The sequence below is a fragment of the Macrotis lagotis genome, chromosome 1 (genome assembly GCF_037893015.1).
Source record: "Macrotis lagotis isolate mMagLag1 chromosome 1, bilby.v1.9.chrom.fasta, whole genome shotgun sequence".
Lineage (NCBI taxonomy): Eukaryota > Metazoa > Chordata > Mammalia > Peramelemorphia > Peramelidae > Macrotis > Macrotis lagotis.
In genome coordinates, this window is record NC_133658.1 from 129,681,278 (window position 1) to 129,706,208 (window position 24,931).

Here is a 24,931-nt window from a genome sequence, read left to right on the forward strand (position 1 = left end):
AATTTAGACCCTCAAAAAGCAAGTTAGGCATCTTAATGTGGTAGGAAGGGCAAGACCTTGGGAGTCATGAAACCTGAATTCCAATGGTCAAGAGCTTAGGGAGCATTAGATTCATTCCTTTCATCTTATATCTTGGCTGAGGACTTTGTCCTGGGCTATCCAGTTTGTAGTGTGGAAGATGAGTGTATCTAGATATACCACTAACTTCCCATGTGACCTTAAGCAAGCAAGTTACCTTCCCTTCTGGAGTCCTCCACTCCCCATCTTTACAATGAGGAGATTGGACCAAGTGTTCTCTTGGGTCCATCTCCAGATCATTAGTAACTCTATGACTGATACCTTGGGGGACCAGCATCAGTGATAGGTGAAGTTGGTCCCTAAAGCTCCTTCAGTTCTAAATTCTATGCTTCAATGACTCTTAGATTGATGATATCTTTGGGAGACTTACAGAGAGTAGTTGGAGATTGAAACTTAGTATGAAATCAAATTCTCAGTTGTTGAGCTTATCCTGACAAGATGGGGTTCTTAGGGAATGCTTATTTTGCCTTAGTCCAATTTCTCATTGTAGCTTCAACACATTTTCTACTCATGAATTAATGACAAAATTTTGAATTGTCCCCATTAAGAGAGAATATTTAACATATTCTGGGCAGTTGCGTGGCACAATGGATTAGGGGATGAGTCTGGAGATAGGATGACCTGAAATCAAATCTAGCCTGAGATACTTACCAGCTGTGTGTCCCTGAGCAAGTCACTTAACCTCTCTTTGCTTCAGTTTCCTCATCTATATAATGGGGATAATAATAGCCCCTATCTCCAAGTATTATTATGAAGATCAAATGAGATAATAATTGTGAATTCTGGCACATATATAGGCACTATATCAATATATATTATTATTATTATTAAAAATTCCCACAAAGAATGGGGATCAATGATGTGGGTGAATCTTTAGGTTATCTTTTTTGTCTTCTGAACACATGCTTCTAGGAATGTTTTTTTTTTTTGTGAACCGTGCCCAGAAGGTCTTAGACCCCCTGGAAGGTTATTGCATTGAAGCTATAAGTGGCAATGGCCAACTGTTGAACAGTTTTCTAGTCTTCGTGAGTGACAGAGCCTGTGGAGGAGTCATGGTTGTTACTTGTACTCATACTGATGGACTCTGGGGATGGTTCTTATAAGGAGAAGAAACCATGACATCAGTGAGGTGATGACATGACAAGCAAATGAATTGAATTTGAGGTAGGGAGTTCTGTGCTAAGTCACTAGTCTCACTTTTCCCCTCTAGAGCCATCTGGATCCAGTGACTAGATATGAATCAGGAGAATGGAGATTACAAGGGGAAATGGTTTGTATAATACTGGAATCAGCAGTCCTCTTGGTTGATGGGTTTTTTTTAAACTTTTTAGTACACAAAGTCATGTACAGACATGTCCCCAGGACCTAATGAGGCTAATCTTCTCTTCTTCCAATTTTAGATCTCTCCTCCTAATGAAAGAAGGCATTGAGAATGGATTATTGCAGCCAGACCGCTCTAGTCCCATGTGGACAAGATAAATACATATCCAAGTAAGATTTCCTTTCATAACTTGTAGAGGGAAAAAAGCATATTATGGAGACTCATGGGGAATCAGGTTGGTAGGGTTTAGATAAAAAAGCTCTTAAGGTCTAGAACAGTGATTCCTAAGAATTTTTGAATTTCTATAACATATCTTTGTTCATCTTATCTCAAAGTGTTGTACAATACACAGATTTAAGGAAGAAGTACTACACTGTTATTAGGACCCAAGGCAGGAACATCTTAAGATAAACTACATTATGGTGTTCTGACAACTAGATCCTTCCAATCTGCCTGCCTGCCTGCATTTCTTCCTCTTTTTTCCTCTCCCTTCCCTCTTTCTCTCTTCCTTCCTTCCTTCCTTCCTTCCTTCCTTCCTTCCTTCCTTCCTTCCTTCCTTCCTTCCTTCCTTTGCCATGTGGATTTCAGTATGGATTTCTTTTATATTGAAATATCCTCTAGCAGGAATGGGGATGGGGGAAGCGGTGAAAATAAAGCTTCTTTTTTTTTTAGACAAAGAAGAATAAAAATTAATTGTATGTGAAAATTTAATAAATGAATGTGCAGTATAGTACTAAAGTAGAAAGATTATTTGACTTGGAACTAGAAGACTTGAATTCAAATCCAGCTTCCATGCTTTCCTCCTATCCAGGCCTCAGTTTCCTCACTTGTAAAATGAGTTAGGTTATGTGATCTCCAAGGTCTCTTCTAGCCCTAATGCCTATGATTCCATAATATTTGTCAAATGAATGAGTGTTACCTCCTGAGATAATAGAAAGCACTTAATTGAACAGCCATTTGGCTATAATATGTCCCAAATAGGTAATCCATTCTCCACCTTTTCCTAATGATATGATCTTAAGCATGTATGATAACTTATGATAACTTAAGCATGTATGAAAACTAAAACTGGGAACCTTTAACTTGGGGTATGATAAATATTTTTGGTAATAAATGACCTATACTAAAGCCATTTTAAAAAGGAAATTGGCTTAGATGACCTCTAAAGTCCCTTTTATGATTCTAGGGATTTTTTTGTGGTTAAACACAATTGCATCATGGAACAAATCTGCCAAGATGCTATATGGAGTCAGTAAGCAGTCATTCCTTTGAGATTTTGTTATTGTTTTGTGTCTAGGATGAGGAAAGGGTATTAAGAATAGGAAGAGGACAATTAATCAGGTGTTTTATCCCAAAATAGAAATGAGAGATAGTATTGCACATTCAGAAGAACCCTGAATTTGAAGTTGAATACCTTGGTAAATATTTAACAGCTGGGTCTCTGGAAATATTATTCATCATTGGTCTTCTGAAATCTTGGTTGAGCAATACCTTGATGAGAATCTTTAAGTCTTTTAAAATTGTTTATCTTACAATATTGTTATAACATTAATTATTCTTCTGGTTATGCTCATGATGCTGTATCAATTTATGCAAGTCTTTGCAGATTTCTCTGAAGCCTTCTCTTTCATAATTTCTTACAACACAAAAGTATTCCATGACTTTATATGCCATAATGTAAGTTATTCACCAATTGATGGGCACTCTTTAGTTTCCAATTCTTGATAATACAAAAAGAGTTGCTCTCTATACATACATGCATATATACACATTATATATATATGAATATATAAACAAATATACATATAGAACATTACCCTCTTTTTCTGAAATAATAATTGGGTTAAAAAAACCCAATAGAGGTATTCCTGAATCAAAGGATATGAATGATTGAATAAATTTTGGGTTATAATTCCAAATTGCTTTCTGTAATGTCTGTACCAATTCAGTTCATAGCTCTGCAACAGTACATCAGAGTACATCTTTTCCCATAACCATTCCTTTCATTTGCCATTTCCTTTCTTTTTGTTAATTGCAATTTTGTTTTAGTACCATCCTGAGGTAGATATAATTAGACAGAAAAATCTTCTATTAAAATTTTTTTATTGCTTTCTAGATACCAATATGAACACCTATTTATGGATTTGGTTTAAGATAAATATATACACACATGTCTAAATCACCAGAGAAATCTTCAAGAATTGACTGTGAAATTTAAACACAATAATAGGTAATCATAGAATATTGAAAGATAGTATATAAAATGTTAGAACTCTGAAACGTTCCTTAATGTTTTTGTCCTTCACTTTTGAAGAAGACCATGATATCAGGGAGGTGATTCCATGACAAACAAGTGAATTGGATCTGAGTGAGGAGAATGTGCCCCACTTTTTTCCTCCAGAGCCATCTGAATCCAGTGGCCAGATAAGAATCAGGGCAATTGGAGGTGGCCCTGGATGTGAAGCAATTAGGGTTAAGTGACTTGCCCAAGGTCACACAGCCAGTAAGAGTCAAATGTCTGAGCTGGATTTGAGCTCCATTCCTCTTGATTCCAAGGCCAGTGCTCTATCCACTATGCAATATAGCTGCTCAGAATGATCCTTAAAAAGCACAGAATAAAGAACTGGAAAGGACCTGGGAATATTAAAAATCAGGAGAAAGAGAGCTTAAAATACAAAATGTTAAAACTGGAAGAAACCTTTAGAGCATAGACTGCCAGAACTTTTTTTAAAATTTTATTTATTTAAGGCAAAATGGTTAAGTGACTTGACCAAGTTCACACAGTTAGGCAATTATTAAGTGTTTGTGACTGAATTTGAACTCGGGTCCTCCTGACTCCAAGACTGGTGCTCTATCCACTGTACCACCTAGCTGCCCTGGACTGTCAGAACCTAAAGGAACTTGAAGATAATCTAATACAGACCCCACATTTCACAGAGGAGGAAACTGAGGTCCAGAGAGGGGGGGATAATTTTGCTAAGGTAACATAGCAAATACATTCTAGAAATGGGACTAGAATCTAGGTGTCTTGATTTCTAATCTAGTGCTTTTCTTGGCACCATGGAAGATCCTAAGACAGCCATAATATTTTTATTAGTGGACTTTTGTGAATTATTCAAGTCTCTAATTTCAAAATTATGGCTTTAGGGGTATTGGTGGAAAAGAGGGATGCAGAATAATAGACTCCCTTTTATAGCACTTTAGCTTTTACACAGTATTTTGTAAAATGAATATTTGAGGTAGTTTGTGCAGCTGTTATTATCTCTATAGATTAGGAAACTGAGACTTAACGAGTTATCCAGGGTCACACAGTTGAAAACAACTCTCTGCCCAAGTCTGAGCCTTCTCTACAGTCTCCTGCCCCTTTGTAAAAGGGAAACTTGAGAAGGTCAACCTCTCCTTAAGTTTTATTTTTCAGGGAATTCCTTAATTTCTCCTATTAAATAGAAGAATGCCTAAATTAGGGAAATATTGATAAATGGACCTGGAGTTTCCATTTGATTATATTTTAAAGTCTTATTAATTCAGAAATTCCAGAGAATTTGATTTCCTAAGCAAACTATAATGGAGGCAAGATGAGATAAGAAATGCTACTTGAGTTAGCAAAGTAATTACAAGCTCTTTAGAAACCTTCAAATGTAAATTGTGATGGACAATTATGAAAAACTGTCATAAGTATACTGAGTAGAAAAGGGCAGTCTCACTTTGGATACTCAACAGTTGGATAAGCCTAAAAGGACTATCTTCTACCAACTACTATTTCCTCCTTCTGGAAGGTTCACCTGTCTTGTCTTTCCATGGTTGTTATGAGGAGACTGCTCTCTTATTTTGATTTGTACCATTTACTTCTCATAGACCAGAAGACATAGAAATGTGAATTTTTTTTTAACCATAATGAGTTATACATGACTCTCATTTGTTCAGTGGTTCAGTTGTGTCTGACTCTTTACCATCCTATATGGGTTTTTGACAAAAATTCCATTTCCTTTAGAGTCACACATCTCTGAGTAATGGAAGTCACATTAAACTGAAGTCTTTGTGATTTCACTCCTAGCTCCCTATCCACTAAGCTAACTAACTGCCTCCAAGTCGAACAGAGTTAAGTGACTTACCTAGGGTCAGTCACTCACTAGCTGTTGAGATTGACTTTGAATGTCTCTAGGTCTGACTCTTCATCCACTGCACCAACTAGGTGTTTCTACATAACCCTTCAGGATAACTTTTTGTAAGCTACTGTATGTGCTCAAAAATACTAAATTACATTTGTTTAATAATATTCTCTGTTCAGGTTTCATTGGTTTATACTGGTGCCCTCTCCCCCTACCTAACTAATCTAGCATAATGAGGACATTTAAGAATCATGAGATTTTTAAAGTTGGAAGATCAGTGAATGTATTAATGAAAAAGCATTTATTAATTGCCTACCGTGTGCAAAGCAAATAGTCAAGTAAGGCATGACTCTAATAGGGAGACAGTCCAGGTTAGTTTCAGTTCTAAATTAGAGGGGAAAGCTCTGGTAATTCTTAGGATAAGTGGCAAAACAGGTGATAATGCATTCTCTTTAATTTCTACTGAAAAAAAAATTATCCCCTCCAATATTGAACCATTTGATAATACCCCTTTGTAGGTGAGTGCTTTATTTTCTGCTTTCTCTGATGATGGGGACAAGATCATTTTGGATCTGGTAGTCAGAAATAGAGAGAAGGTATTTCATTTGTAGGGAAGCACAATGTCCCTGGAGCTGCTTCATTTTACAAATGGAGGCATAGAGTGGGGAAAAAGTGACAACCCCAAGGTCACACAGGTGGGTAAATATTGGAGTTGAAATTCAAACTAAAGTTTTCATACTCCAAGTCAGTAGTTTTGATTTTTGTTTTTGTTTTCCCATTCTGCTGTGTTATTGGGCTCTCCAGAATCTGGCCAACCACATTCCTAGGGATAGGCATAAGTTTAGGAATTTAGGGAGTGGCTAATTGTAGAGTTTCTGAGTCACTAGCCTGCCCTTAGCTCCAGAGTCTCCAGGAATGAGGATTTACCAAATTAGATTTACTATAATTTAAGTTATAACTTTAATAACTTCTTTCACAAGTTTGAAGATGTACTCCTCGCTCCCTCAAAGCCAGGAGAACTAGGATGTAACCAAGTCCCTACTTGATAGACAAGCCCCCCTCCCTGTTTGAAAAGGCAGTGTGGTGTAATGATCAGGATCCCTGAGTTTCAATCCCACCTGTCCCTGTGTGAGTCTGGTCAAGTTTCTCCCTCTGAAAAGTGGTGATGATAGTATAGAGGGACCTAATCTTAAAAGGTAACTGTGGAAAAAAAAAAACCAACCCACTTTATAAGCATCATAGTACTCTAAGAATCAAATCAGTTAATATAACAGTTTACTAGTGCTTACTATGTATCAGTATTGTAGAAATTATAGTTTTGTCCTCAAAGGAGCTTATATCCAAGTCAGAGGAGAAAGCATATTCAGACACACACACACAGACATAAATATTCACACATAGAAGCAATATCACAGTGGGAAGAGATACTAACAGCTGGGGAAAATCAGGAAGTTTGAGTTATTACCTATGCTTCTTCCTCTCCATTTCCATCCACCTACAGCCCTAAGCCTACTGTCCTGAAATGAAAGAGTTGGCAGATGAGTAAGCTCACATTCTAACAAGGAAAAAACTTAGATATGATCAAATCATATGAACAAGTATAGATTAATCAATGCTTGTTGAACTGGATTGAGTATTAAAGCCAAGCCCATACAGAGTGAAATTCAAAGACTTAGACTTAATCTTATTGTTTTTAAAGAACCCAAATCCTTTGAGCCCCATGAATTCTCTGTGATTTGTCAGTACCTTGTGACTGACTTTTGTAAGGGATCAGAGGAGCAGAGGATTTAGAATTAGAAGAGACCATGGAGATCATAGAGGTTTTACAGATGAGAAAATTGGACCCTGAGAGTCTGTGACCTGTCCAAGTTACTAAGTGACTGATCTAGGTTGGAATCCAAGGACTAAAGGAAGACACCTTATCTTGGGAGTGTGGGTGTATCCACTGCCTGACTGGCTGTCCATTTGGCTTAGTTCTTTTGTGAGAGTAACCCCCCCCCCCCCCCTTCATCAGCAGAGACAAGGTCAACCTGTTTCCATTGAGTCACCCTTGTGGATAAGACTTGGCCCTGATACCTCTAGCCTTGGAGTCTAGTCATCCTGGAAGATGTTGGTGGTCTTTGAATTACATTACATTTGTTGAGAGCCAGAGCCAATGAGAAATTAGCAAGCGTGAAGACTTTTTGATGATAAGGTCTTTATTTTGATTTGCCTGAGATGGCCAGGCTAATCACTTAATAAAACCAAAACCCCAGTGGAAACAGTTCAGCTGGCAAATGGTGACTGTTTTCCCTCAGCCAGCATTACCACCAGAATTTTTAGGTGGAAGGAAAGCAAATTCCCACCCTTATCATGTTCCCTTTGCTTCCCTGCCTGCTCACCTTCACTCCCACTCTTGAATGTGTTTTTGAACTTTGAGAAGGGGGAGAGAGGAGGGAGAGACTTGGAGAGAGTATTCGGGAACAGCCATCAAAATTGAAAGAACAGAATTAGAGGAGAAAACAGAAGGGTTTTTCCTCTTGCCTCCATCCTTTAAACTTTTAACTTCAGAAAGCATGATGGGACATGGTCCCTGTCATGAGCATTCACAATTAAATAGGGGGTTAATTTTCTCTGAGTCTGTTCTTTATGTGTAATTGAATTAAGTAGCATGGTGTAGTGGGTAGAGCTGTAGATTTAGAGTCAGGAAGAACTGAGTTCAGATTCTATCTCAGATACTAACCGGGACCTTGGGAAAATTGCTTAAACCTTTACACACCTCAGGTATATGGGGGTAGAAGTGGGTAGAAGGTTCACCAGGCAGGGTGTAGCCTCACCAAAAATATGAAAGCTGGAGAGTAGAGGAGTTCAAGGTGCTTACAGGAAACAAGGAAATAGTCTCATCTATAAAACTGGGGGTTTGACTCAAAGTTGTCTAAGGTCCCTTTCAGCTCCTGTTTATGTTCTTATGACTTGTTCAGTGGTGTTCAACTCTTCATGATCCTGTTTGGGATTTTCTTGACAGAGATACCAGAGTGATTTTACATTTCCTTCTCCACTGATTTTACAGATGAGGAAACTAAGGCAAATAAGTTTAAGTGACTTGTCCATGGTCACACAGCTATTGTCTGAGGGCAGATTTGACCTGAATCTTCCTGATTACAGACTAAGAGTTCTATCTACTGCACCACCTACTTGCCCATGGAGTGGTGAGAGAAAACTTTATGGAAGTTACTTTTTTCTGAACCTGGAATGGATAGGGTTTCAACTGGCAGCAAAAAAGGGGTAGAAGGTTCACCAGGTGCAGGGCGTAGCCTCATCAAAAATATAAAAGCTGGAGAGTAGAGGAGTTCAAGGCGCTTGCAGAAAACAAGGAAATAGCCTGGTTTGGCTTGAGGGTAGCATGTGAAGGGAGTATTAGATAACGGGACTTGCGATTGGAAGGGTAGTCAGTTAATGAGCTTCCTCTGAACCAGGAATGATGGCTATAAAGGGTAGCAAATGATTCCTGTTCCAAGGCTCTCATTTTTCCCATTTAAGCATTGTGAATGGGGGTAGAGAGGCAAGGAAAGGCCTCCAGCCAAGGTGGGATTTCAGCTGAGTCTTTAAGGAAACCAGGGGCAGAGGAGAGGAGGGAGCAGGCATGGAAAGCAGATTGACAGTACTGAGACACAAATTTTTTAAAAGAGCTATTTTATTTATTTTTCCAACTACATACAATGATAGTTTTCTACAATTTTTTTTGCAAGGTTTAAGTTTCACATTTTTTGCCCTCTCTCCCTCACTTCCTTCCCTTCCCTTCCCTTTAACAGAAGGCAATCTATATGTGTAACCACGTTAAGCATAAATCCATATTAATCATATTATGAAAGAAGATTCAAATCTAAATGGGAAAAAATTGGAGAGAAAAAACAAAAACATTATGTAAGACAACTTTTAAAAATTGAAGATATTAAGTTTTGGTCTGTATTTAAACTCCTTATTTGGATCTGGATGGTATTTTCCATCACAATCTTTTAGAATTGTCTTTGATTATTGTACTGCTGAAATGAACAAGCCAGACATAGTTGATCATCACCCAATGTTGCTATTAGTGGGCATGATGTTCTTCTGATTCTTCTTACTTCACCCAGCTGAAGCTCAAATCTAAGGATGGAGAGTGGTTAGAGATGGCAAATATAACATAGAAGGGAATAAAGTATAAGGAGATTGAGTCTTGTGATAAAATTTGTTGACTGATTGGATTTGGGGATTTAGAAGAAGAGTTAGAGATAATCCAAGCTTAAGAACATTGGAAACCACCTAAGTGGTGCAGTGGATAGAATGTTAGGTGAAAGACCCAAGTTCAAATTAGGTCTTAAGCACTTAATTGGGTGACCACTAAGTAAGTCATTTAACCTCTGTCTGCCTCAGTTTTCATGTTGTAAAATGCCCTCCCCCCAACTTTCAGGGTTGTGAAGATAAAATGAGTTAATATTTATAAAGTGCTCTTCTCAAACTTTGAAGCACTATGCAAATGTTGATTAAGAGATATGATGATGATTTCCATTGACATATAAGGAACACACTGAAAGGAAAGCTCTTGCATACAGAATTAAGGTCATAATTTTTAAGATTATGCTTTAAATTTTTAATGATGTTTTATTGCTGTGGACCCAACCACAATTCCAGAGGGCTCAAGATGAAACATGCTATCCACCTCCAGCTAGAGAATGATGAGAGTTTTTGAGGGTTTTTTTTTTGTTTTGTTTTGGGACTTGACTAATGTAGGAATTTGTTTTGCTTGATTATACATATTGGTAACAGGGTTTTTTGTTGTTGCTTTTTGTTTTGCTTTCTGAGTGGATGAGAGAGAGGGATATGGAAAGGAGAGAATTTGGAAGTGAAAAAAATGAAATTGATTTAGGAATAAATGTTTTGATGTTTTTATTCTTTTAATGTCACTGTCATTTTCCCATTGATGTTCTCTTGCCCAATGGAACTTCCCTTGTAACTAATAAGTACAGTTGAATGACGCTATAAGCTACATACTAGCCAAGTGCTTTATACTTATAGTGCCTGGAAAATAGTAAATTTTTAATAAATGTTTATGAATCATTGAGTGATGATTGATGATATTTAAAGGTGGAGTTGCCCTGATATCTTTTCAATTTCATTGGCTTTGAAAGACAATAAGAAATAAAGATTAATTTTGAAATACCAGCAGAGTGATTTTAAAATAAAATTGCTTGAGAACGCTAGTATAAAAGCTTTAGTAACTTCTGTCCAGGGAATATTAGTAGACAACAGCAATAAAAGCATCTTAAAGTATTTTTTAAATCCATAGAGTACACAGAATCAAAGGAGATGAAGTATGGAGAGTACTTTACAAACCTTTAAAAAAAGACTATAAATAAAAGTCTTATCTAGAGAAGCTACTTCATTGAGGAAAGTCAGCTGTAAATAATGGATCCAATTATGTTGTGGTCAAGGAGAGTTTCCAGACAGAGAAATGGTAGTAGCTTACAGGATGGGCAAGGGTTGTTATAAGAATCAAATGAGTTAAGTATTTAAAGTGCTTGCAAGCCTTAAATGCTAGTTGCTTTCTTTTTCTTCTTCTTCTTCTTCCTCTTCCTCTTCTTCTCCTCCTCCTCCTCCTTTTCCTTCTTATCCTCTTCCTTCTTTTTCTTCTTTTCTCCCAAAAAGACAACCAATGAAAGAAAGAATTCATGAACAAGCTATCTAAAAATGAATACTTTACAAAGGTAGAATCAATAGCTTTAGGTGGTAGTGACTTGCCCCTTGCTATAGAACTTCAAGCAAAAGCTGGAAGGGTGACCCTTTGGCTAGACCATTGTAGAGGGGACTCATGTACAGGTTTGGGTTATAGTAATAACCCCAAGTTCCCTTTCAACTCTGACACTGTGATTCTCCCAAGATTGATTCTGTTTCTTAAAAGACTGAGTTACACTGGGTTAGATGTGAGAAAAGATCAGTGACTGAATGTCTGCATTACAATTGACAACCTTGTTCCTTCTTATGTGTATCTCCCCTCCCCCCTTTAAAGAAATGAACTTCTGGTACATCTGAAGACCTACAATTTATATTACGAGGGTCAGAACTTGCAGCTACGGCACCGAGAGGTAAGAAATCCTAAGATGATAGCTGATATGTAACCTTATTTACTTTGGTAGGAAACATAGTACCTTGCAAACAATAGGTTCTTAATAAATGATAATTTGAATGAATTGAACTTTTTTGAAGGATCAATATTACCTGACTCCAACCAGAGATGGCTGTGCTTGAATCAAAAGTATTAAATGATAGATAATGGGATGTAACATCAGGAGTGCTAGATTTAGACTGGCTCTGCTTTTTTAGTACCTATGTGGCTGTGGGCAAGTCTCGCTTTGAGACTCGGTTTCCTCATGTGTAAAATGTGGTGGTTGAAATAATGGAAAATGTCTTCCAGTTTTATGACCCCCCAAACAGATGATAAGAGTAAGTACATCAGTTTCTTTACTCTTTTGTTGAATGAATAAATGAAAAATTTATTATGCACTTACTCTATGTAAAACATTGAGAATACAAACAGAAAATCAGACAATCCCCATTCTCAAGGATCTGTCTGACATTCCAATGGAGGAAGCACCCGGCATGGAGGACTTCAGCTGCAAGTCATATGGGAAAGTTCCATGGTCCTTAGGGGTGCCTAGCACAGCAGATGTTATTTCCATGCCATTTCCATCAGGTCATTTCCATTGATAAAATCTTATCTGTTTCTGATAGTGAACCATTTGATGATGACAAGGAATTTTGTTCAAGAACTACCTTTTCTGAATCTTAAGTAATAGTGGTTGTATTATCTTGATGTGTACAGTGAATCCTGATGTTCTGTGTGAAGGAAACTATGGGCTTATTTTTGTTATGGAACAGTTGAAGGTGTAAATCTTAAGCTAAAAGATTAGAGGTGAGAGGGAACACCATTCTAAGTATTAAGATATGGAGGATGGATTGTTATGTGTGAGGAGCACAAAGGGCACTATACTTGAATTGTAGAGTTTAATGGGGATAGGATGGGAATAAAGATATAAAGAGATGAAAGAAGGTAGGAAGGATTGAATTTCACTGAGCAATGAAGTAATCTGCCCTTTAGAAAAGTCATTTTGGCAGCCAAGTGGAATATGAAGTTGGAAGTGATTTGACTCAGAGATAACAGTCAGAAGATTATTGCAACAATCCAGGCATGAGGTGATAAAAACCTGTACCAGGGTAGTAGTTTTGTTAGTAGATAGAAGAAGGAGAAATAGAGATGGGTCTTGGGAAGGTAGAAATGACAAAATCTGGTCACAGATTGAGTAGTTGAGCAGGATGCTCAAATTGCAGATGGATAAGAGGAGGACAACAGTGCCCTTGACAGTAATGGGAAGTCTGGAAGGGGGGAAGTTTTTGGGCAAAGATAATGAGTTCAGTTTTGGACATGTTTCAACATGGAGATGATTTGGTGACATCTGATTTGAAATGTCCAAAAAGCAGTTGATGATGTGTGACTGAAGCTCAGAAGTGAGATTAGGGCTGGATATATAGATCTGGGAATCGTTTATAGAGAGATGATTAAACCTATGGAAATTGATCACCAGGAACAAACAGTTCCTTTTCTCAAGGGATTTACATTCTACTTTCTTCATTTACCTCTAACTAGCTATGCTTCCCTGGACAAGTCACTCTTCTGAACCTTAATTTCCTATCTGCAAAATGAAGAATATAAAACTTAGATCATCTACTTCCCAGAGTAGTGAGGAAGTGTTTTTTGTAAACCTTAAAATGATGTACAAGTGTGAGCTTTTCTGGTTCTTATAGCATATAAACAACATATCATTTCTCTGCTGTGAAAATGATATTCAAGTGAGGCTGAAACCTCTTCCTCTATTAACTAGTCTGAAAAGATATGATGAATAATTCTTAGTAGACTTAGTTTCTATTAAATTTTATGCATTATATGTGTTTTGTATTAAACCGTTCTCCCATATTCAAGCCAAGAGTCCTGTCTAGAGTTCTAGAGTTAGAAATATGGGAGTGAGTTTTCCCTCTTGTCACTGATGAGCCATGATGTTTAGCAAATCTCTTAACATATATTGGTAATGCTTCTCTAGCTGTGAGACAGAACTTCTGGCTTCTACTCCCTAGAAAAGTACTCTTATTTAGGACAAATCTTACCAGGCTTCTTCCCCACTACTCTGATCCCCAATCAAAACTTACCCATCCTGTGTCCTCCCCTCTAAGGACCCTATGTACTAGGAGCTTTCAAGTCTAAAAAGCAGTCTGATAAATTAATTCATTATGAGGTGTTAATGATTGACAGGAGCAAGGAAAATTACCTTTTTTCAAAGGAGTTTGAGTTAACACAAGCTAATCTTTTAATATAAAAAATGAATTTCTAATGAAAGAATTTTAGGCACCATGTCAGCTTTGAAAAATAATTTGGGGTTTGGTTGGGGGGTGGGGGGAAGACCCATCTTTTGTCCTTCTTATGAGGCAACTACCAATTCTATTGACCATAGAATCCTAGACCAATCTTGGATACTCTATAAAAACTATAATTTTGACATCTACTATTTCATAGACTTATCTTTCATCAAAATTCTACTTCAATGCTTCATCATGGAGTGGAGGTGACCTTGGGTTTTTGGGGGCCATACCATTTGAATGCCAACTTTTGGCAGCTGCTACCAAGTTGGAAAGACTTTGAGGATAGGTCCCAGAATAGACTGTTGGCCTGTCATCTGAGGAACAGGCAGGATAAATGCAGAAAGGTTCAGCACCAATTTAGCTGCTGGGTGATGAATCACTTGGCCACTGAAACTCTTTTTAAACTCATCTACTAAATCATTGAAGACTTAGGAGCTGTTTTAGAGGAAGGAAGTTTTAGCATAATGAGATCCCAGATCTTTGAAGCACTGAGGCTAATAAGATCTAGAACTGGAAGGGACTTTAGAGATTGTTTAATTCAACTCCTTCATGGGATAGTGAATGAAGTAGCTTAGTGAATAGAATGGGATTTGGAATCAGAAAGCCAAGTTCGAATCTAGTCTTAGACACTTAACCCTGTGCAAATCATTTAACCTCTGACTGTCTTTGTTTTCTCATCTATAAAATGGGGATAATAATAAGATCTACTTCCCAGGTTAATTGTGAGGATCAAATGAGAAAATATTTGTAAAGTACTTTGCAGTTCTAGATGTATAAAAATAGTTATTATAATGACAACAATAATAAAAACTGACATTTATGTAACACTTTAAAGAATACCAAACGTATTTTTCCCTTTTTTATTCTCATTTTGTACAAATGTTTTTTTACATTAATAAAATATTCTTGTTTAAGAGTAAATGAAATACCCCCTCCCCCCCATAAATATAGACTTGCTTGAGTGATAAAGGGGAGAGAAAAAAATTAAAATTAAAAAAAAATAGTAATAATTTTAGGTATGGCCAGGTGGTGAAATGGACAAAGCATCAGCCCTGGAGCCATGAGCACCTGAGCCCATATCTGGCCCCATAGACCCAACAGTCACCCAGCCGTGTGACATGCAAGCCACCTGATCCCCACTGCCCTGCAAAAACCAAAAAAAAGAAAAAAAAAGACCCAAAATAAAATAGTAATAATAGTAAGGGTGGCTGAGTGGCAGACAGAGCATTGGCCCTTGAGCCAGGAGCACCCGGGTCCAAATCCGGCCTCAGACACACAATGATCACCCTGCTATGTGGCCCCAGGCAGGCCACCCAGCCCCATTTGCCCTGCACCCTCCCCCAAATAATAATAATAATAAAAAATGTGCTTCAGTCTTTGTTCCAACACCAACAACTCTGTTGTGGGGGGTATCACATTCTTTATGGTAAGTCCATCTCAAAAGTTACTTCCATATTTTTCCAACGTTGCCATTGCTGATTGCAGCTCCCTCCTTTCTTATTTCTCCACTACCATGTACTATATTTTCTCTCTCCTTTCACTCTGACTCTGCTGTAGGGTCGCTGAGTGGCGCAGCAGACAGATCCCTGGCCCTGGGGCCAAGAAGCCCTGAGCCCCCCATACCACCCCTTAGGCCTAGCCTCCACCTGGCCCTATGGTCCTGGACAGGCCTTCCAATCCCAGCCCCTTGCAAGAAGTAAAAAAGAAAATGTGTTATATCTGACCACTCTCCCCCCATGGTCCATCCTCTCCTCCTTTATTCACATCCCCACCCCTTCCCTCTGTTCCCCCCTCCTTCTTACTCCAGATGCCTATAATCCCATTGAGCATATATGCTGTTTCCTCTCCTAGCCACCTCTGAGGAGAGCAAAGGTTCCCTCATTCCCCCTTGCCTCCCCCCTTCCATATCATTGCAGTAGCTCATTGTAATAAAGAAAAATCTTATTATATGAAATATCTTGGCCTATTCCCCCTCTCCTTTTTCTTTCTCCCATTACATTTCCCCTTTTTTCTATTGACTCCATTTTTACACCATATTTTATCTTCAAATTCAGCTTTCTCCTGTGCTTCAACTATAAAAGCTCCCTCTACCTGCGCTATTAACTGAGAAGGTTCATATGAGTATTATCAGTGTCATTTTTCTATGCAGGAATACATGCAGTTCATCATCATTAAGTCCCTCATATTTTCCCCTTCTCCTCCACTCTCTATGCTTCACCTGAGTCCTGTATCTGAAGATCAAACCTTCTGTTCAGCTCTGGCCATTCCAAAAGGAACATTTGAAATCCCCCTGGTTCATTGAAAGTCCATCTTTTTCCCTGGAAGAGGACATTCAGCCTTGCTGGGTAGTTCATTCTTGGCTGCATTCTAAGCTCTTTTGCCTTCCGGTATATTGTATTCCAAGCCCTATGAGCTTCCAATGTAGTTGCTGCTAAGTCCTGTGTAATCCTGACTGCAGCTCCACAATATTTGAACTGTGTCCTTCTGGCTGCTTGTAATATTTTCTCTTTGACTTGGGAGTTCTGGAACTTGGCTATAATATTACTAGGGGTTGGTTTTTTGGGGATCTCTTTCTCTGGGGGATCGGTGGATTCTCTCCATTTCGATTTTGCCCTCTGCTTCTAGAATATCAGGGCAATTTTCCTTTAGTAATTCTTTGAAAATGATGTCAAGGCTCTTTTCCTGATCACGACTTTCAGGTATTCCAATAATTTTTAAATTATCTTTCCTAAGTCTGTTTTCCATATCAGTTGTTTTTTCAATGAGATATTTCACATTTTCTTCTAATTTTTCATTTTTTTTGGTTTTGAAGTATTGATTCCTGATTTCTGGTAAATTTATCAATCTCCCTGAATTCTATTCTTTGTCTGAAGGATTTGTTCTCCTCAGAGAGTTTTCTTATCTCTTTTTCCATCTGGCCAATTTTGCTTTTTAAAGCATTCTTCTCCTCAATAACTTTTTTGAACTGTTTTATCCATTTGACCTAAGCTGGTTTTTAGCATGCTATTTTCTTCAGCATGTTTTTGGATTTCCTTGACTAAGCTGCTGACTTCATTTTCATGTTTTTCCTGCATCTCTCTCATTTCTTTTCCCAGTTTTTCTTCTAACTCCCTCAATTGATTTTCAAAGTCTTTTTTGAGCTCTGTCACAGCCTGAGCCCAATTTCTGTTTTTCTTGGAGTCTTTAGATGCAGGAGCTTGTGCTTCCTCATCTTCAGACTGAGTATTTTGATCCTTCTTGGGCTCATTTGCAAAATATTTCTCAATGGTGTTCCTCTTATTTCTCTGCTTGCTCATTTTCCCAGGCTGAGCCTCAGTATGTGAGGCTCTGTCCTCCCTCCTGGTCTGTGAATGACCATATATGCTCCCCTCTGCCATGGGGCTGAGGTGGAGGGGGCCCTGCTGTTCTATGGGGGGCCTAGACTGCAATCAGGTTATGAATGTGGTCAGAACCCCAGCTTCCTGTTCCAGAGGCAGAGGATAGAGCTCTGCAGTCTCTCTTCACTCCCCTCCCTCAGCTCAATGGGCTCATGCCCTGGGGCTCCTGCTTATGGGCTCCACCTGCTCCTGTTTAGGATCTGGGCTGCCAAAAGACCAAGCTGCTTGCTGTGTGCCCTGAGGGCTGGGCTCCACGTGCTTGCTCTGACAGAGGTCCCCCGCTGTTCCCCCGCTTTGTGTCCCGTGCTCCCCAAGGTGTTGCTCCGGAGACTCCCCAGCTCCCAGGGCCCTGGGGCTGCCTCCGGGAGGCTGAAGTTCTTTCGCTCTGGTGGGCCACCCCTCTGGCGGGCACCCCTCTGACCCCGGCGAGCATAGCCTTTCTGCTCTTTTCCAGGTTACCTTGAGTAGGAGAACTGCCTAGCTGGGTCCCTTTGTGGGTTCTGTCTCTCGAAAGTTTAGTTAGAATCCTTAGTTTATGAGTTTTATCAGAGAGCGCCTAAGACTAGATCCTTTCTTGTCGCCATCTTGGCTCTGCCCCGCAGTGCCAAACATTTTACATAGACTTATGCACTTTAGTCTTAGAACAAGCCTGTGAAATCACTGGTTTGGGCAAAACAAAAACAATTCCTTGAGTTGGGTATGGTAGTTTAAGTATTGTTATTCCCAATTTACAGGTGAGGAAATTAAGATTCAGAGACAAAAAGTGACTGCTTAGATCATATCACTAACAAGTGTCAAAGGTGGGAGCCAAACCCAGATAGATAATACAAGTACTAACCACCCCATTTTACAGAAGAAGAAACAGGTCTAGAGAGTGGAAAATTATTTATCTCAAGTCATTCTAGTAGAAAATGACAGCTGTCATATTTGAACCCAGGTCACCAACTCCAAATCCATAGCTTTTTCTACTGTGTTGCATATAGACCAGTAGGGGAGAAAACATTTACAGAAGTACTGTGCTTGTAGCATAAGGTAGGCTGTGATAGAAGCCATTACACAGTTACCAGCAAAGTGAACTGAGAATTCATTTAAGGGAGAGATTACTTCTAGCTCAGCAAAGAGCAGGAAAAGGTGATCTGGAAGAGGAAGGGGGATCCTTATTTAATATTTATCCATTATTGGTGGGTACATTTTATAGGTTTGTATCTACATATAAATATGTCATACATATATGTACTTATAGTTATATAAAGTATAAACATATATACATACCTACACACACACACACACACACACACACACACACACTAGTTGGTTGAATGTTTATGGTCTTTGTTTTTCAGAGGAGACCACTTGTTCATTTTTACTAAAGAGGGTCTGCTATCCTTAAAAGACATTCATACATAGGAGATAATGGTAATGTTTCTGAATCTTCCTAAGTATGATTGACTTTCAGAGTGGGGACCTTGGCTGCCACCTTTAATCAATCAAATCTAGGGTTTTACTTAAACTAACAAAGGACCATCATTCAAATACCAACTAGAGGTCAGATTCATGAACTAGCTAATTGTTCTTCGCTCCCATAGCCATAATAGACCCATTTACTATATAATTCCAGTTCTGCCATGGCCCTTCTGCCCTGACCCTGTAACTCACAAAACATATCCATTCTCTCTTCAGTGAGAATGGAGTCTGGCTTCCAAAGAGGTCAGGTGAGGCTTTAGGCCATGGATGACTTGGTCAAGAAGGTGAGGGCTCCAGGTCACTTCAAAATAAGCTTTGATGAGATCATTGCTTTTCTGAAACAGGAAGAAGATGAGTTTATTGTGGAAGGATTATTGAACATCTTCTGGGGCCTGCGCCGGCCTATCCGTTTGCAGATGCAAGATGAGAATGAACGGATCAGGCCTCCTCCCTCCTCTTCCTCCTGGCACTCTGGCTGCAACCTGGGAGCTCATGGGTCAGTACTACAGCAGCCCTCTCTTAGAGAAATAGTCTTATATTTGTATTCACCTGTGTGTATGTGTGTGTGCATATGTATATATATCAAAAGCTTTGGTCAGGGAAGAAAGGGGCTGGAATGAGTCTCCTTAACCCTGAACTCATGCATTCTTCTCTCTTCTTCCTGTCCATGCCTGGCATGAGGTAATGGATAGAAAGTTGTACTTGGACATGAATATCAATGATTCTCCCTATTCGTGACCCTATCTGTTCATCTCTTTTCACCAATATGTTTTCATTATGAAGTAGTAATAGAAAGTTATACTTGAAGTCTAGAAAGTCCTGGATTCAAATCCCACCTCATATATTTTTAATTAGGATAAATTTTAACCTATGTAAGTTTTAGTTTCCTTTGATGTAAAACTAGGAGATTAGGCTTGATGACTTCTATTGTCCCTTTCAAATATAAATCTTTGATCCTTTGTTTTTCTGGGCTTTGTGGAGAGGACTGAGAAAGGAGTGAAGAAAAGGAAGTCACCATGGGAGTTGGAACACATCACTACCTCTCCCATTTATAAATACTAACCTAGGTATAGTCCAATCCATTCTGTAGCCAATCTACATGGCTCATGGTAGGAAGGTTTAAGTCTGGATGAGAAGACTGTGGTAGTGATCCAAGTAACCTAGACCTGTGTCTGTTGTACCCTTGCCTATGTTTCTCCTCCTTGATATTACTTTTCCACAAAACAAATTCTTCCAGCCCCCTAGCTTCAACAGAGCCTGCTCTTTGTCCTCTAGCTCTTGTGATTTGGAAATGAGGTTAGGAAATTTCCCTTATGGGAGATGTTCTTCAGAAGACTTTTACAGACTGCTCAGAAATTCATAGTTTCAGCCTTAATTTTCCCTTTTAAATATTTCATCCTCTAGACTATGTGAAATATGTGCTTTTTGATCATTCTTTAAATATTCCCAAATGATATTTTTTCCTTCCCTGAACTATTTTTCTTTTTAGTTTCCTTGATGATTTTGAGTATGCTATTCTGTATTTTCTCCCATTTCCCTCTGTGACTTCAGGGAGAGATGACACAGTATGACCCTGTCTTACCAAGTCACAAGTCACCAAGTGTCTGTCTGGTATCCAACTTTCTTTTCTTCTAGCCCTGTGGATAGGCTTTGTCTCAAAGAAGACTGTCAGGTGCTTATCCATACTCTGTTTTTCTGCAAGGTCTGATTTTTGTCAGGTGTTATTTTTTTTTACGATCCCAAAAACAGCCCCCAAGTTATTAATCCCATAGAGATGAAACAACTCCAGCATGTCATCCTGGTGAACAAAGAAACTCTGTTAGCATTTTCCCAAATAAACAACATAACCCAAATGGATTTAGAATCTTGACCACAAGCAACAAATTGGTTTTGTTCTCAGGCCCAGAGTTTGATGAAATGAGCAATTGTATTGCTGCAAATGGTGACTGCCAGAATCCCTTGTCTTTTCTGTAGGTGGCCTTCATCCTCAGGTGTTGGGAGTTGGGCCAGCCCAGTAGGAAGGTTCCCTCCACTCCCTGCCACATGCTACTACCATTCTGAGAGGCGGTGAGAGAGAGAGAGAGAGTGCTTTGTCACCACTGAAAGAACTAAGGAAATCAAAGATCAGCTGCCTTGCTGTGGGTTGAACTGGCCTCTCTGTTCCATTCAACAAGCATTTATTAAGCTCCTACTATATGCTAGACCCAAGGGGGAAATGAATAAAAATGAAATAACTTCATCAAAGAGCTTATAGTCTCTCTGTTTTCTTTATTGTAGGTCCATCATGAAACCTGTTGCCATCCCAGATATTCAGATAACAGACACAGATGCAGCCCCTGGAAGTGTCAGGAGACTAAGCCCAACAGGTGAAAATTTGGGGAAAGTAGGAAGAGGGTCATGGGTATGAATTCCTTAAGTAATATAATATAATGTAGGGGGTGGCTAAGTGGTGCAGTAGATAGAGCACCAGCCTTGGAGTCAGGAGGATCTGGGTTCAGATGTGACCTCAGACACTTAATAATTGCTTAGCTGTGTGATCTTGGGCAAATCTTAACCTCATTGCCTTGCAAAAAGAAAAAAAAGAAAAAGAAGTAGATACTACTTATTATTGGGGCAGCTAGGTGGTGCAGTGGATAGAGTACTGACCCTGGAGTCAGGAGTCCCTGAGTTCAAATCCAGCCTCAGACACTTAATAATTACCTAGCCTGAGGCCTTGAGCAAGCCACTTAACCCCATTTGCCTTGTAAAAAAACCTAAAAAAATGTAATGTACCCTAATAGCAACATGGGGGTGATGGTCAACCTTAATGGACTTGCTCATTCAATCAGACACAATTTTGGGGAATCTGTGATGGAGAATACCATCTGAATCCAGAGAAAGAATTGTGGAATTTGAACAAAGACCAAAGACTATTACCTTTAATTTAAAAAAAAAACCCATTATTTTATTATGTAATTTTGCTATTTCTTATACTTTATTTTTCTTCCTTAAGGTTATGATTTCTCTCTCATCACATTCAACTTAGATCATTGCATACCATGGAAGTAATGTAAAGACTAATAAACTGCCTTCTGTGGGGGGTAGGGGGAGGGAAGCAAGATTATGGGTAAAATTGTAAAATTCAAAATAAATAAAATCTTTCTTTTATAAAGAAAAAAAAGATATTATGGTAGTTCTCAGTGGGGTTGTGTTTTCCTGATTTATTTTTTCTCACAGAGTTTGATTCATGGTAGCTTGAGAAATAAGTGGTTTTAGGCTTGGGGAAAATTGGAGGCCTCCTATGTAATCTTGTTCATAAAGGGGCAGGATTATGTGGGGAGCCAGAGGGTCTAGGCACTAATTTATTCTCTCCACCTCTTCCCACTCCTATTCTTTTTTGTAAGGCCAAGAGATGTAGCAGTGGCCTTTTGTGTGTGTGTGTGTGTGGGAGCATAGGCTTTTTTTCAGGCTGTCATCTTGCATCCTTAAGTGATGTTAACAGCTGACATATGCATAGGTGATGCAGTGGATAGAGCATTGGCCCTGGAGTCAGGGGGCTCTGAGTTCAAATCCAACCTTAGATACTTAAACTTACTAGCTTTGTAACCCTAGGCAAGTTACTTAACCCTGATTGCCTTGTAAATAAATAAATTAAATAATCATTGTTTCATAAAATAATATAAATAATATTTAGCCAGGCAATGTGCTTTGCAATTATTGTCTCATTTACTTCTCACAATGATCCTGGGATGTAGTTGATGTTATTATCTCTAGTAGATAAATGAGGAAACTGAGGTAAATAAAAGTTAAGAAGTCATCATATTTGAACTCAAGTTTTTCTGGCTCCAAATTACCACCAACTAGCTGCTTAAAGAGAGGCTTTGAGGAAGATAGGAATGATCCCTTTCATAACATCTTGAGACTTTTTTGACAGAAAGAGATGTCTAGTAGTCATCAGTGTTATTTTTATTAGGGTGTAGGTTTGTAGGCATTGTGTTTTGAAACTATGACCAGTATAAATGTAGAACCTATATCAGATTGCTTTCTGTCAGGGGGAGGGGGAGAGGGAAGGGAGGGAGGAAGAAGAATGCAAAAAAAAAAAGGATTGGTTAAAAACTACTATTGCATGTAGTTGGAAAAATAAATAAAGAAAATATCAAAGGAAAAGAAAAAGAGAAAGAAAATATGACCAGCGGCCAACCAAGGGCTGTGACTGAATGAAGATGATGGCTTCTAGTGAGACCAGATCCTTAGGTCGAACTCATTATATGTCTCTTCCCTCCCAGGTACCAGAGATCTGAAGCCCCTACAAGAAGACACTCCTCAGCTGATGAGGACCCACAGTGACGTTGGGGTTCGGCGCCGTGGCAATGTGCGCACCCCTAGTGACCAGCGGCGCATCAAGCGGCACCGTTTCTCCATCAATGGCCACTTTTACAACCACAAGGTAGAGTAGAAGAATGAGCAAGTAGAAGGAAGTTGTATCTTAAGACAAGGGGTAGCTAGTCAGGACTATGGATGAATGGTCCTCTTCAAAGGAAGAAGAGCATGGGGTCCATGGATAGAATAACTTGACTTCCTGAATTTTGAACTGTCAGGTTGGATAGGAGCAGATGTAGCTACTGCTCAGATATTTCCAACTTGGGCTTAGGAATGAAACTGATGTAAGGATACCATTTTGGTCACCGTGATTGCAGAAGTCACCACTTTACTGATAGTTGGGCATATTTAGTAAGGTGTCCTCAGAGAAACCACCAATACCTTGTTAAAAACATCCTTTATATACATTATCCCCTTGTGTCAATCCCTCTACAAGGTAGGTAGTTAATGGAGGAGCACATTTGGGAAAAGTTTGCCTGAAATAAAGTGAAAAAGGCAATGAAGGACAAATGAGTTAGAATAAGAGAATCAGCCCTTGACAGTCTACCCCATCTGTTCTCTCTATTGGAATTAATGTTGCCCAAGAAGCCAATTTGTATGACAAAATGTCACAAGAATGGTATGTTTTATAGTCAAAAGAGAAGGACACTCTCTGTTCTTTCTTCCTTTGGGGTGGTTACCAAATACTTAGTTATCACTCGAAAGGAATATTAAAGTTAGGGCCCCTTAGGTTCTCTAGACCTCTGTTAAAAAGCAAGCCACATAGGGAATCCAGATTTCTAGAATGAATGAAGTTTCTATAGTTACTCTGCTAAGTAGCCTGTAGATTCCTTCCCTATGATGATACAATAAGGAGAAGCAGAAGTCTACACAACCATTTGTCTCTATCATAAACAATTAAATTTAATGGTTGGTTTGTCTTTAACCCTTAGGATGTCTCTTAGGCTTGGTCTGGTTCTCCTGGTCCTGTGGGAGTTTCCCAGGAAGCCCTAATCAATAGAGCATTGCCCCCAGAATCCTAGACCTTCTGGTGGACCTCCCTTCTTTCCCATCCTTGTCCTCCTTCCCCCATCATTGGACTCTAATGAGAACTGCAGTAGTATGCTCTTCTCTTGGCAGACATCTGTGTTCACTCCGGCCTATGGCTCCGTCACCAATGTCAGGATTAACAGCACCATGACAACACCCCAGGTCCTCAAGCTCCTGCTCAATAAATTTAGGGTGAGTGATCTTCAAGAGGTGTCCTTACCAATAGCGTCTGGACAGTGGTCAATGGTTGATGGAGAGGTGTGCAGAAGGAGGCTCATGGGATGGATATTTTTTGTTTGTTTTTGCAAGGCAATGGGATTAAGTGACTTGGCCAAGGTCACACAGCTAGGTAATTATTAAGTGTCGAGGTTAGATTTGAACTCCGGTCCTCTTGACTCCAGAGCCAGTATTCTATCTACTGCAGCACCTAACTGCCCCTCATGGAATGGTTTTTTAACAAGTATCACAGCAGTGTTTGGAATTGCCAAGAGATACTCATGGGTAGAGTCAGGGCCATAGCCAAGTGGTCTCCTTCAAAGGCAGATAGAGATTGTAGAGTCAAAATATTGAGATTCTACACTCTATTCTAGAAAGGAGACATACATTAATTTAGCCCCAAATTACTTGTCGACCACTCTGCTAATTGATTTGCAATTATTCTCTTATTTGATCACAACTGTATGAGGGAGGTCCTTTTATGAATCTTACTTTGCAATTGAGAAAACTGATCCAGAGTTTCAATGACTTACCAGGGTCACAAAGCTAAT

At 39.1% G+C, this 24,931-nt stretch overlaps 1 protein-coding gene across 3 annotated transcripts in view; it reads left to right on the top strand.

Moving 5' to 3' along the window:
* The window catches only part of LOC141503021 (ras association domain-containing protein 2), a 74,620-nt gene that overhangs the window by 34,951 nt on the left and 14,738 nt on the right, over nucleotides 1-24,931 (top strand). For all 3 annotated transcript variants that reach the window (XM_074208108.1, XM_074208115.1, XM_074208125.1), the window contains exons 2-7: nucleotides 1,479-1,569; nucleotides 11,534-11,609; nucleotides 19,121-19,272; nucleotides 21,054-21,142; nucleotides 23,042-23,202; nucleotides 24,255-24,356. In XM_074208108.1, the coding sequence (XP_074064209.1) occupies nucleotides 1,511-1,569; nucleotides 11,534-11,609; nucleotides 19,121-19,272; nucleotides 21,054-21,142; nucleotides 23,042-23,202; nucleotides 24,255-24,356 (639 nt within the window). In that variant the 5' untranslated portion in view covers nucleotides 1,479-1,510. The remainder of the gene's footprint in view (nucleotides 1-1,478; nucleotides 1,570-11,533; nucleotides 11,610-19,120; nucleotides 19,273-21,053; nucleotides 21,143-23,041; nucleotides 23,203-24,254; nucleotides 24,357-24,931) is intronic.